Source organism: Danio aesculapii, chromosome 23 (genome assembly GCF_903798145.1).
Source record: "Danio aesculapii chromosome 23, fDanAes4.1, whole genome shotgun sequence".
Taxonomy (NCBI): domain Eukaryota; kingdom Metazoa; phylum Chordata; class Actinopteri; order Cypriniformes; family Danionidae; genus Danio; species Danio aesculapii.
In genome coordinates this window covers 19640955-19655206 of record NC_079457.1, presented here as the reverse complement: position 1 = coordinate 19655206, position 14252 = coordinate 19640955, and the positions used below count along the sequence as shown (strand labels likewise).

General features: G+C 37.5%; 1 protein-coding gene across 3 annotated transcripts in view; it reads left to right on the top strand.

Annotated features, from left to right (window-relative positions):
- l1cama (L1 cell adhesion molecule, paralog a) overlaps positions 1–14252 on the top strand; it is a 113336-nt gene that overhangs the window by 88352 nt on the left and 10732 nt on the right. For all 3 annotated transcript variants that reach the window (XM_056448650.1, XM_056448649.1, XM_056448648.1), the window contains 14 exons: positions 86–270; positions 485–616; positions 2472–2615; positions 5330–5441; positions 5660–5820; positions 6746–6905; positions 6999–7123; positions 7345–7446; positions 10585–10782; positions 10985–11055; positions 12724–12949; positions 13328–13443; positions 13519–13726; positions 13803–13925. In XM_056448650.1, coding sequence (XP_056304625.1) covers positions 86–270; positions 485–616; positions 2472–2615; positions 5330–5441; positions 5660–5820; positions 6746–6905; positions 6999–7123; positions 7345–7446; positions 10585–10782; positions 10985–11055; positions 12724–12949; positions 13328–13443; positions 13519–13726; positions 13803–13925 — 2063 coding nt within the window. The remainder of the gene's footprint in view (positions 1–85; positions 271–484; positions 617–2471; positions 2616–5329; positions 5442–5659; positions 5821–6745; positions 6906–6998; positions 7124–7344; positions 7447–10584; positions 10783–10984; positions 11056–12723; positions 12950–13327; positions 13444–13518; positions 13727–13802; positions 13926–14252) is intronic.

Genomic DNA, 14252 nt, shown 5'->3' with positions numbered 1-14252 from the left:
GTAGGTCAAACTAACCCCAGACCCAAAGTTGTGCTTATTTTAAAAGTCTCTTATTTGTTTACATACTATTCTTTTTATTTATTAGCCCCTCTCCCAGTATCCAGTGGATCAGGAAAGATGGAGTCCTGTCTGAGTCACGCACCACCAAAGATAGCAATGACAGAGTTCTGCGCTTTCAAAATATCTCAGAGACTGATGGTGGCGAGTACCAATGTACGGCAACCAATCCACAGGGCATGAGCACTCACACCTACAGAGTCACAGTGGAAGGTACGGTATTCTTCACACTGTCGGGTCACTTCATCTGCACATTTACATTTAGATGCAGGGTGTGAACTCAAAATTAAACTTCAGTCAAGCCGTTACAGAGTTACGGCGTTTGCTTTGCAGTGTATGATTCCTTATTGCTTGATAGAAACATATTGGTTACTTTGCTTGGCAGAGACTTTCTGTGATTGGTTGTTTGTGTTTTGTGGTGATCCAGCTGCTCCGTATTGGATTAAAGAACCAAAGAGCCAACTGTATGCCCCAGGAGAGACCGTCAAACTGGAATGTAAGGCTGACGGCATTCCCAAACCTGAGGTCACCTGGAGCATCAATGGCATCCTACTTTCTGGTAACTAACACTTTGTCAATACAATCCATGCTGTAGGGTGTTCTCACACATAGGGTGTTCGCACACGCAACAAGGTTGCTGGTTCGAGCCTCGGCTTGGTCAGTTGGCATTTTTGTGTGGAGTTTGCATGTTCTCCCTGTGTTCGTGTGGGTTTCTTCCGGGTGCTCCCCCACAAGTCCAAAGACATGTGCTATAGGTGAATTGGGTAAGCTAAATTGTCTGTAGTGTATGTGTGTGAATGAGAGTGTATGAGTGTTTCCCAGTGATGGATTGCAGCTGCAAGGGCATCTGCTGTGTAAAACGTGCTGGATAAGTTGGCGGTTCATTCTGCTGTGGCGACCACTGATTAATAAAGGGATTAAGCCAAAAAGAAAATGAATGAATGAATACGTGTGAACACTGCTGTTCAAAGCTACTGTATGTGCACATCAAACAACTGGATACAGTCCCCTTCCAAACTCTGGTCAAATTGACTGATATATGTACACTAGGCTTGGGCGGTTATATGGTAATATGGTAATATGGTATACCGTGGAATCTAAAAATAGCAACGTGTCAGTTTCAATACCGTTATACCGTCATAAAAAACAATGCACTTATAAAGGAGACAAGTATTAAATATTATTTATTTAATGCCTAAAAATGCGTATGCGTGATTGTCATCACGGGACCATGTGGAGGAGAGAGAGAGAGGTGAGGTAAGATGGCGAGTCGCGCACCAAGTGACCTGGTCTCGAAAAAGAACACAACCTCTGCAGTTTGGCAGTATTTCGGGTTTCGATCAAACGAGAAGGGAGACGTGGTAAATACGAACTAGAGGTCTGCATTCCCGTTGCTGTACCACGGGACCCGTGGGACCCGACCAGATTTCTTGCGGTGCGGGAATAAATTTCCGAATAAAGCGCTGGAGCGGTCAATAACTCTGGTGTAATTTGAACGGGAGCGGGCGCGTGGTCTAACAATATCACTCCCGATATTATATATACCATATACGGTATTCAGTATCTGAATGGTTTAGGCACAAGTCAACAGTTTGGTGACGCTGTCTGAGCCTTACATCATAATTTTTTTATTATGCACGGTAATACCGGATACCGAGGTAAAATAGGGAGGAGGTTTGACGGTATCAAAATTTGGATACCGCCCAAGCCTAATTTACACATCATGGATAAAAGACAACTAAACAAATCCAATACAGGATAAGATGTCACAACATGTGAGCATAAAAAAGACCGAAGTCTTAAGCATGCCTAGTTTCCCCATCATAGTCATGGTGTTGCCATTAGTTTAATACAAACTTCTGCTAGCAGCAGATATTAGATTTGTGTTTGTACTCCTTAACATAATTTATAAGCTCCATCATATCTGCACATGTACAACAAGCATGTTTAGCCTAGGATAAAGCACAGAAAATTATTGTTTATATTTATATATTGTGTATGTTTTTTATTTTCTGTGAATGTAAACATGTTTGGGAAGAAATTGCATGTGATCTAATAAATATATTAGATCTGTGAATTTGGCGACAGCACATTATTAATCCATCTCAAACAGGCCTCATGCCCTCAGGTGGGAAATATTTTAATTATTGTGATGTGAAACTTCAGGGACCATTAAGGACTTGTGCTTTTTATTCTCAAACAGCAACATTACACTTTAAAGGATGGCTAAAGTGTAGAAAGCATGATATGATCTATTAAAACAAACCATAGACATATATAAAAAGGTTTGTGAATTAGTTGTAATATATATTTTGCTTACAGATGTTGAATAATCTTTCTCTGTTCACTTGAGATATGAGACATTGATTTACAGTCTTGTATCGACATACTGAGGTGTCATTTTGCTGTCATAGATATTGATCCAGACCCCCGACGCAGCGTGAAACATGGCGTTCTCACTCTGAAGAATGTGGAACTCAGCGACACTGCGGTTTTTCAGTGTAAAGCAGCCAGTAAACATGGATCTGTCCTCATCAATGCCTATGTCTATGTTATAGGTAAGGATGTTTAAAAAAGCAAATAAATTGATATATTTTTGTTGTGGTGCTTTCTAAAGCATCATCCAGTGATTAGATTATCAAAGACTTAAACAGTAGCATTCAGTGCCCTCCATTAATATTGTCAGCCTTGGTACAGTTGTGCAAAGGCTGTGAAAAAAATGCTTAAAATATTAACAAAAAGGCTTTATGTGCCAAAGATCTCTCTACCTTGTGAGGACATCAAGGTGCATATTTACTATGGGTAGTACAATGTATTGCCATTAGAGTCAGCAGCATGACAAACAAGTAAGTAAAAGTCCGTAGTAAATGTATACCCTGATCAGATGCGGAAGACAAGCAAACATTTTGATGTCCTGTACGGCACACAAAAGTGTTCTTGGCGCTTTGTATGAGCCACTGAAATCCCATGGGATGTTTTAAAAATATTTTAGGTTCTTATTCTGAAGTGTGAAAATCTAATGGTTGCTGTCTATAGAGGACTAGAGAGCTCTCTGATTTCATCTGAAATATCTTGAACAAAGGCCTAAGGGGATTTGAATGACATGAGGGTGTGAAATTAAAAAAATATATTTAATTTGTGGGTAAACTAACTCTTTAAATACACCTGGGTGACAAGAAAAAGGAAACTGTTTAACCAGTGTTGGGCAGCTACTAGCTTAACTACATTTCTCAGTAGCGTGGCGGTAGCGTTGCTACTTTCTAAATCAAATAGCTTTTCAGTAGCAAAGCTATTATTTTAAGCAAGTAGCGCAGCAGCATCCACACAAGCTACATTTGCCAATCGTGAATCAATAAGTGACGTGACCATACCTCTAGAAGTTAAGACGCAATAATGATAATTCTGATGCTGTGCTCTAAAAATACTTTACTAATTTATAGTAAGTACTATAATGTTTTTGAACTACACAATAGTGAAGTACTCAAATTAATGTACTGTGGAATATATATATATATATATATATATATATATATATATATATATATATATATATATATATATATATATATATATATATATATATATATATATATATATATATATATATATATATATTTATATATATATATATATATATATATATATATATATATATATATTTATATATATATATATATATATATATATATTTATATATATATATATATATATATATATATATATATATATATATATATATATATATATATATATATATATATATATATACATACATACATACATACATACATACATACATATACAGTTGAAGTCAGAGTTATTAGCCCCCTTTGAATTTTTTCTTCTTTTTGAAAAATTTCCCAAATGATGTTTAACAGAGCAAGGAAATTTTCACAGTATCTCTGATAATATTTTTTCTTATTTGTTTTATAAGTCTTATTTGTTTCATTTCAGCTAGAATAAAAGCAGTACTTAGTTTTTTATGAACCATTTTAAGGTCAAAATTATTAGCCCCTTTAAGCTATATATATTTTTTTCGATAGTCAGACAGAACAAAATATCATTATACAATAGCTTGCCTAATTACCATAACCTGCCTAGTTAAGCCTTTAAATGTCACTTTAAGCTGTATAGAAGTGTATTGAAAAATATCTAGTCTAATAATATTTGCTGTCATCATGGCAGAGATAAAATAATTCAGTTATTGGAAATGAGTTATTAAAACTATTATGTTTAGAAATGTGTTGAAAAATCTCTTTTCTCCGTTAAACAGAAATTAGGGAAAAAAATAAACAGGGGGGCTAATAATTCTGACTTCAACTATATATATGTGTGTGCGTGTGCGTGTGTGTTTATATGTATGTATGTATGTAAGTTTACTGTGGTGGAAAACTGTTAATGATTACTGGTATCAGTAATTACTATTAGTTCATGATAGTTAATAATGACACTACATTATGTAGTGTTATTCATTAATGAAGAGTTGTATACAATATAATATATCAATATATACAATATAATGATTATTCCTAAATATTTCCTGACCTATAAATTACTATAGTATTTTAAATATGAAACACCTAATTTTATTGGATTTTTTTGTTGTTTTTGCTGTTATATGCTATAATTTGTTTCTGTTTAGTCCAGCGTGTTATTTGCAGTAAATAATTGAACTGAACAATTTTGCTTCAAATGTTTCATTGAATGAAACTTTCAAAAAATGCTTAGATGTAGCTAAGCTACTTTTGCCAAGTAGCTTTTAGCTTAGCTTGCTACATTTTCCAGAGGGTAGCTTTTAGTGTAGTTAAGCTACATGTTAAGTTGAGTAACTAATAGCTTAGCTCACTAAATTTTTCATGTAGCTTGCCCAACACTGTTTAACCATGATCTACTATTTCACAGACATGCAGAATGTGGTAACACAGAAGCCATCTTTTCATTGTCAGGACAATACTTAAGAAATGTCTATAAAATGTCTTGTCTCAAAACACTATCAGAAGGACTGTTCAACTGTCTAAAGTCACCAAGACCACCATAGATAGTTTCAAAGGTTTTCAACAACAACAACAAAAAGCTCAAGCAACAATATATATTTTTTCTCAGCATTCTTTTCTCAGCATTCTTTTCTCATCTTCACCAATGGTGCCTATATTAGTGAAGGACACTGTACCTGCAACCACCTAGAACATAACTGCATTGCAGCACAATGTTTAAAAATGTATGTGGAGAATCCTAAAAGTCAATATCAGTGTTTTTTATTCTGCTTCTCTAGAGCTGCCTCCTCAGATTCTGACAGAAGACGGCCTCATGTACTCCGTGGCAGAGGGACAGACCACTGAATTGGCTTGCGAGACCTTTGGATCTCCTCTGCCCAATGTCACATGGTGAGACAGACTGGATCCTGTAGGGAGTCTTTTCCCCACATGCCAGAACTGCTCCAGCCAGCTGTCCTGATTATTGCTGGGGGGAAGCTGCTTTGTGGGAAGTCCATTAGGGCACATGGGCAAAATCACACTCTATAGTCAGCATTTCTAAATATTGTTGTTGTTGAAATGCTGCGTCCATGTGAAGAGAGTAAAATGATTATTTTGTGTGTTGACAGGGAGGGAGAGTCCTGGGGCGCTCTTGTAGCCAATCAGAGGATGATTCAGTTATCTGACGGTTCTCTACAGATCAGTAACGCCTCGCTCAATGACAGTGGCCAGTACACCTGCACTGTCAACAACAGCAAAATCACCATCACTGCCGAGCTCGACGTGCTCAGTGCGTATTTTATATTTCAATTATTTATTTATAATAATTCCATGCAACCAACAAACTCTCTCTGTCAAGAAAATAAAACAACTGTCTAACCAGGTGGTTAGAATGCCTGTTAATCGATCATTTAATATGTCTTAGATGCAGTCATAGTTAGTAATTCAGAGATTTAAATACTTCTTAGTTTTATTTTGTCCATTTACATTTTAACTTTTTGTCTGTATTTATTTTTATTTGTCTAATTAAAAACAAACCTATCCATATATATCTATCTACATGTATAGATAGATAGATAGATAGATAGATAGATAGATAGATAGATAGATAGATAGATAGATAGATAGATAGATAGATAGATAGATAGATAGATAGATAGATAGATAGATAGATAGATAGATAGATAGATAGATAGATAGATAGATAGATAGATAGATAGATAGACAAATGGTATATATACTGTACACTCACCAGCCACTTTATTAGGTACACCTTCCTTGTATCGGGTTGGACCCTCTTTTGCCTTCAGAACTTGCTCTAAGGCATGCTCTAAGGCATTTCTCGATTGTAACGAGTGGTTTTGTGAGTTACTGTTGCCTTTCTATCAGCTGGAACCAGCCTGGCCATTCTCCTCTGAACTCTGGCATCAACAAGGCTTTTGTGCACACAGAACTGCCGCTCACTGGATATTTTCTCTTTTTCAGACCATTCTCTGTAAACCCTAGAGATGGTTGTGCTTGAAAATGCCAGTAGATCAACAGTTTCACTTAAGTCACTTAAATCACCTTTCTTCCCCGTTTCATGTGATTGGCTGATTAGAAATTTGCGTTAACGAGCAGTTGGACAGGTGTACCTAATAAAGTGGCCGGTGAGTGTATATACACATTTACGCAATATGTAGATATGTTTTATAAATACAAATGTTGCCTCCTAGATAAGACAGTGATTGTAAAGCCTCCTCCGGCTCTGCGAATCCAGCGGGGGAAACCAGCGACCCTCACCTGCGAGTACCAGGTGGACTCCAGACAGGACCTCCCTCAAGTCCAGTGGAGGAAGAACATGCAGAAGCTCACAGAGTCCTCGGATTCAGACAAGTGGGCTTCTTCCCGCACACACAACTAGGCTTAATATGAGCTGTATAATGTGATCTCATGAACATTATTAACCAGAAAATAAATGTCTCTTAGGTACATGATAGATGAATCCACCCTCATAATACCTGAGGTGGAAGAAGATGATAAAGGGATTTATACATGTGAAGTCATTACCACACTGGATATGGCTAAAGCTAGCGGCTCCATCACAATCGTCGGTAGGTAACTGATACAATCTGCCTGTTTTCTATAATATAGCATGTCTGTATGGATCTATATAGTGTAGCTCTGTCTGTGTTGCTTTGTGGTATTATAATGTGACCTACAGAAAGGACAAAAGGACATGTGTTGCTGTAGGGAGATTGAAGAAATAACCTTTAAAATCACACATGACTTGTTTTTACTAGCCTCTCACCCCCTTGTCCTCTTTTTCAACCAGATCGACCAGATCCTCCGAGCCAAATACAGATGACCGAACTTAAAGAACGCAGAGTCACTCTCAGCTGGACACCAGGAGAGGAACACAACAGCCCTGTACTAGGTGCAGTATATGTCCTTTTAGTGTTTATGCAACAGTTGAAGTGTTTGCATTCGATATTTGATGCATGTTCATTATTTGAACTGCCTATTGATTTTTTTCTCTCTAAATGTCACATGTTGTATTTGTGATGGTTCACTGTAAAAAAAATGCTGGGTTCCACACAATCCCTTCATGTCGTCCCAACGCAAATCGATAGAGTTAACTCAATGGTTTTTACCATTTTAAGTAGATTGAACATAAAACAATTAAGAAAAAATCTCAAGAATTGTGTTGTTTCTGTTTATTTTAAATAAGATGTTTGAACAAGCAACACATATTTTTTAAATGCTGAGCAAAGTGTGAATTTATAGGTTGCCAAAATAAAAGAAAGAAAGAAATTGGACACATTTGTTAATAGCCCCTTTCACACAGTCATATCGCTAAATATCCGGAAAATTACTGGAACCACTTTACTGGTAAACTCAAAAAAGCGATGTTCACACAAGTAAGGACGTTCCGGAATTTTTCTGGAAAAGACCTTTCAAACATCCATTCCAAAATACCGGTAAATTCTGCCATCATTAACCAGAAATGACCTCTAAACAGCTGCAGTTGTATTTGTAAACATAGAAGGGGTCAGGCTTTTGTGGATGATTTCACTTTTATTTAAAGCTTTAGCATTCATGCAGCTGCTTTGTCCCAGAGACATCCAAAGGCGGCAGAAGCGCTAACCGCAGCTAAATGTTTACACACTTTTGAATTACAAATTCTGTGGATGAGTAAGTATTGTGAACAGCTTCGATAAAAACATATGGAGGAACACGTCGTATGTCGAGATGTACATAATATGTGTGTGTGTGCTGGTGCTCACCGGTCCTTCACTTGCACACGCATCAAGCGACTGAAGCAGAGCTTTAAGGTAAACAAACAGCGGTTTATCAGAAGCATTTTATCGATAATTTTTCCACAGTTCCACATGAAAAAGTAACATAGAAACATTTGCTGACTGACATCTAGCAGCTAAATGTGTCTTGAAAAATAATCAAAGGCTTTTATTTTCATAAGAAGCGGATGTGAATGCGTCTGAATGTTCTGAAGTAGGAGTAGAATATTCTGGCTGGAGTAGACGTCTCACATCAGTGAACGCACTATTTCTGGCAATTTTCCTTCTGCGTTCACACAGAGCAGCATTCCGGCAAATTATCAGTAATGTTACAACTTCTCTTACTGGAAAATTGCCGAAACTAATTTACCAGTATTTTCAAAAAGGGCCTGTTCACACATACAGACCTTTCCGGATAATTGCCTGTAACTTTCCGCAAAGGTCTGTATGTGTGAAAGGGGCCAATGTGTCTCTTAAACGTACAGTATGTAATTTTCTCCGCTAGAGGGCGCATATTCTCAACAAACAAAGGTGTGAAATAATGGGAGTTGTCATCTTCTTTACAACCTACTGCAGGAATCATGCTCATGGATGAGCTTAAGTTTTCAAAACATATTTTCATGTTAGTATAAGCAGAGTAAGGCTGAAAGCTGTTGAAGCGAAACGAGACCGCTGAGGCAGTTGCGCAAAAGCAGCAGAGCTTTTATTATGCCACAGTCCACCGCTTATGCCGAGTTCAGACTGCATGATTTTAGCCCTGATTTTGACTTGCCGACAGGTTTTGAGAAATCGCAGACAAATGACTGAAATCACAGGCAAATCGGTGCTCGTTCACGTGAGTGACAATCAACACAGTATGAGCTATCAAGGACGCATTCTGAGAGAATCGCTGATGTGTCGCCGACGCCCATGAGATATTTGGCATGATAAATATCTGGACCTGTCAGCAATTCAAATCATGCCGTGTGAATGAGTTCTGATTGAAAATATCATCAGCCAATGACCCACAAGTATGGGTGTCTGCAGGCCAACGGGAGGCTGGGGGAGAAGTTAAAACCACTCATTATCAGTTTATTTGGACCCAAGAAACTGAGAAAAAAACTAGTGGAAATTTGGCAGGATCTCCCGTGTCTGCTTGATGTGTCATCTGAGCAATAACACAATCGGGAAGAAAAGTTTGAGGAGAAATTGCTAATTCTGTTCAACAGCCAGGTGAGCTAAATAAGCACATTGTCTAGCCCACTAAAGCCTTCTTTCTCCATTATGTAGTTAATAATGAAATATATATTTCGTGACCTTGCGTTGTTTTCATGTCACTTCTCGTGTGTGTTTGGTTGTGAGAGTTCAGACAAAGTTGTCGGCGATTCTTCCTATTTTAAAGTCATGCAGTGTGAAACCACCTGTCGCCAATCCATCCTACAGTGTAAACACAGCACCGACTGAACACTACCCCAGATAGTCAGGCAGTGTGAAAACATCCGTGACACGAATACTTTGAAAATCATGCAGTATGAACTCGACATTACAGTTCTTCCAGTCATGATCACGTGGGAAAAAGCACTGATGTTTCACATACTAAAGGTCCTGTTATAATGCCAGTCTATATTAAACAATATATTAAACTGTCTTTGGAGTTTCCCTGTTTTCTATAACACTAAACCAGAAATCGAGAGTGTGTAACATCACCACACAAAATAAGGTCCATGCCACTAGTCCAAATTGCTTATTTCTCTGAATTTGAACATTCTTTGAAACATTGGTATAATGCAAGTACAAAAATCATCAAAGTATAGAACACTGTTATATTATTATTATTATTATTATTTATACTTTATTGAATAAATCTTACATATTGTGCCTTTATTCAGACACTTTAAAATGTTGGAAATGTCTTGTTTCATTCCAAGATGCTCATACATAGCTGTAAAAAGTGATAAATAGAAAGTTATCTCTTATTTTTAAACATGTTGTTCTTATTAAAGTCATTATTAGCTTTCTATCAGTTGATGGACCACAGTTAAATAAATATGTGATTTAATGGCATTCATGCAATCTTGCATCAACCCAAATTTGGCTAGCAAACCTAACTGTTGGGTTAAAAATGTAATTAAATGAATTTATTGTGTTTGTTCATATTAATTTGTATTTGGGTTGAAATAACCCAGCACTTTTAGAGTATACATTTAGTGCCCAAATACATTTTGTTGTCCAGACTATATAAAATGAGTGACGTTTCCTCCTGTTTTGTGTGTGTTGCTTCATGTTTATGTGTCTAGAGTATTTGATTGAGTTTGAGGAGACGGGATCTGACAGAAAGGAATGGGAAGAGCTCAGCCGCGTGTCCGGCAGCAGCCAGCGAGCTACTCTTCCCCTAAAGCCCTTCATTTCTTACCGTTTCCGAGTCATTGCCATCAATGAAATCGGCAAGAGTGACCCCAGCATGGATACAGAGGCCTATTCCACACCAGCTGCTCGTAAGTAACTAAGTAACACTGAAAGAAAAAAAGAAAGGGCATGTACTGCTACGTTGTGATGCATTTGTTTTGTCTCTTCAATCGCTGTATGACACTTTGGATTTGTGTTTGTATCTTCTCTCAGTGTGTGGCTGACATGAAGTGACAGTTTTATTGCCATGTTAGAACATCTTTGAACTAAATTATGATTTGTCCTCTACAGCTCCAGACAGCAACCCTGAAGGAGTGCGCAGTGATTCCGACGAGCCAGGCACCCTTGTCATCACGTGGAAGGTGTGTGCGCTATTCAGCATTTAGAGAAACCAGAAGTGATTCTGTCATCATGTATTCGCCCTCATGTTTTTCTAAGCTTGCATGTTTTTGTTTCCATTGAACATATAAATTTATGTTAACAGGAGCAGAACTTGGGTTTGTCAGACTTTAAAATTAACTAAAAAGTTAAATAAACTTTGCACATAAAGTGCATGTGAAGGTTATCTCATGTAATATGTTAGAAAAGTCTGATTCATTCACTAGACACTTAATCCATAAATGAACCCCCACCCACTATTATATATACTACCTGACAAAAGTCTTGTCGTTGATCCCAGAGCAACAAATAATAACTCGACTTCTAGTTGATCATTTGGAAAAGTGGCAGAAGGTAGATTTTTCCGATCAATCATCTGTTGAACTGCGTCCCAATCATCACAGATACTGCAGAAGACCCACCGGAACCCACACAGACCCAAGATTCTCAAAGAATTCAGTCAAGTCTGGTGAAGGAAAAATCATGGTTTGGGGTTACATTCACTACAGGGAGAGATCTGCAGTGTGGATGGCAAAATTAAAAACTTGAGGTATCAAGACATTCGTGCTGCCCATTACGTTACAAACTACAGGAGAGGGCAAATTCTTCATTGGATTGGCCAGCCCCATCACCAGACATGAACATTATTGAGCATGTCTGGGGTAAGATGGAGGAGGCATTGAAGATGAATCCAAAGAATCTTGATGAACTTTAAGAGTCCTGCGAAAACGCTTTCTTTGTCATTCCAGATGGCTTTATTAGTAAATTATTTGAGTCATTGCAGAGATGTATGGATGCAGTCCTCCAAGTTCATGGGAGTCATACACAATATTCATTCTTTTTCCACTGCACCCTGACTTTATATTTTATACTGTACATTATTTCTGTTAAGTGACAAGACATTTGTCTAATCAGAGTCAGACCTTACTGTTCTAATTAAATAATTAAAAATCAAGGCATGATCATATTTTATTTTGGTAAAATAAGAACCTTTTCCTTTCATATAAGTTCCTTCTAATACCAAATGATCAATTAGGAGTCAAGTTATTATTTGAAGTTTCTAAAACTTAGATGAACTTAGATCAGTGTTTCCCAACCCTGTTCCTGAAGGCACACCAACAGTACATATTTTCAACCTCTCCTTAATCAAACACACCTGAATCAACTCATCAGAAGATTAGAAGAGACTCCAAAACCTGAAGTTAATGGGTCAGAAAAGGGAGACATCCAAAATATGTACTGTTGGTGTGCCTCCAGGAACAGGGTTGGGAAACACTGACTTAGATGACAAGACTTTTGTCAGGGAGTGTAAATACATTGAAAAATCTAATTCATTCCAGTGAATCATTTCATGTTAAACAATTGCTTTGGAAAGTCTGATTTATTCTAGTTAATCTCTTTATCCTAAATCATCTCAATTGATTGTTGTAACTGTCGAAAGTCTGATTTATTATAATGAATTAGTTCATACTGAGTGCTCATCTGATGTTCTTGTATGTAGTTTTGAAAAATATGATTCATTGAATGAATCAGTTTGTTCAGGTAGTTGTAGATAAACAAAAAACAGTAATATGTAAGTAACTGTATTTTTTTGCATCACGTTTTAACATAAATATCCATCTTAGCGCATGACTGATTCTGTGCTCTTGCAGGAGATGGACAGGCGTAGCTTCAACGGCCCAGATTTCCACTATAAAGTAATGTGGAGGAAAGTTTTGGGCAGCGGTCCATCCTGGCACACCAAAGACATCACCTCTCCACCCTTCGTTGTCACAGATGTGGGCAACTTCTCAGCATTTGACATTAAAGTGCAAGCGGTTAATGAGATGGGAGAAGGTCCAGAGCCCAAATCTGTTATTGGATACTCTGGAGAGGACTGTAAGTTTGTTATGGTTGCTGCTTTTGACCTTTTTTTGATGATATAATGTCAATTTCAGTTACCCCAATTAAGCTGTGATTTTAGTTTTATCTTAATTCTAATGCTGGGCTCACACCAAACGCAGAATTAAGTATTTGCATGGGTAAATTGCATAAAAAGTCAATGCAAATGCACAGATAGAGGCAAATGATCACTGTGTGGTGTAATAGAAGCATAATGTGCTACGCACTTGCTGTGAATGTGCAGAATTCAATAATGTCTGTTGCGCAAAATTAAAAAATTGAACTCAAACAAAAACATACTGCAAGTAAACCAGAGTGAGTGACATGGTGCTTTGCGTCTTGTGAAAATTATGGATGTACTTTTTCTCCTGTCAGACCCTCTTGAGGCCCCACTGGATGTGGGATTGGTTCTGATCAACAGCACTGCTATTAAAGTGACATGGGCGGCCGTGAACAGAGAAACCGTGAGGGGTCGTCTGCAGGGGTACAAGGTAACATACTGTGCTGTAATAACCTTTTTAAAAATGTAAAACCTCTTTAACACATTTTATGTCATCATCCTGTAGATTTATCTGACATACTCGGGCCCAAAAGGCCAACACCTCAGACGGGAGCCAAAAACCACCTCTGTTGTGACGACAGACAGTAATGAGGAGAAGAAGTTTTTGGGAGATCTGCAACCGTACTCCCATTACAAACTGGCTGTAAGTGTTTTCAACTATAAAGGAGAAGGACCCCAGTCTGAATCCATCTCTTTCTCCACTCCAGAAGGAGGTAAGCACGCAAGACAAAAAGTAGAAATAAATGAAGAAAGGGCAAAGATTCAAATACTGTCATTTGTGTTTTTTAGTACCTGGTCCTCCATCATCTTTGATGCTGGATAGCCCATCGGAAACAGAAATGACAGTGCACTGGACTCCACCCAACCAGCCAAACGGAAACCTGATTGGATACATATTACAGTATCAACAATGTGCGTTCATTCATTTTTCTCAGGAGTATTAGGAGCAGCGAACGTTACGTTTCAGAATTTACATCAGGATAGTAAAATACTGCAAATAGTGCAGAGGTGTTCTGACTGAGTTTTTGATTACATTTGTGATTAGAAATAGCCCATAGATTTACACTAAAGGAGGACATTTTAGACACTTTTTTGGACCAGGCCAGGTAATCTACTTTGCAACTTATGGAGCTAATAATATGCCAAAACAATCTGAATTTGAACTGTGTTAATTTAAGTTATTGAATTATTAATTCAAAATTTTTATATGCAGTTTTTTGAAGTTAAATTTCAACTTGA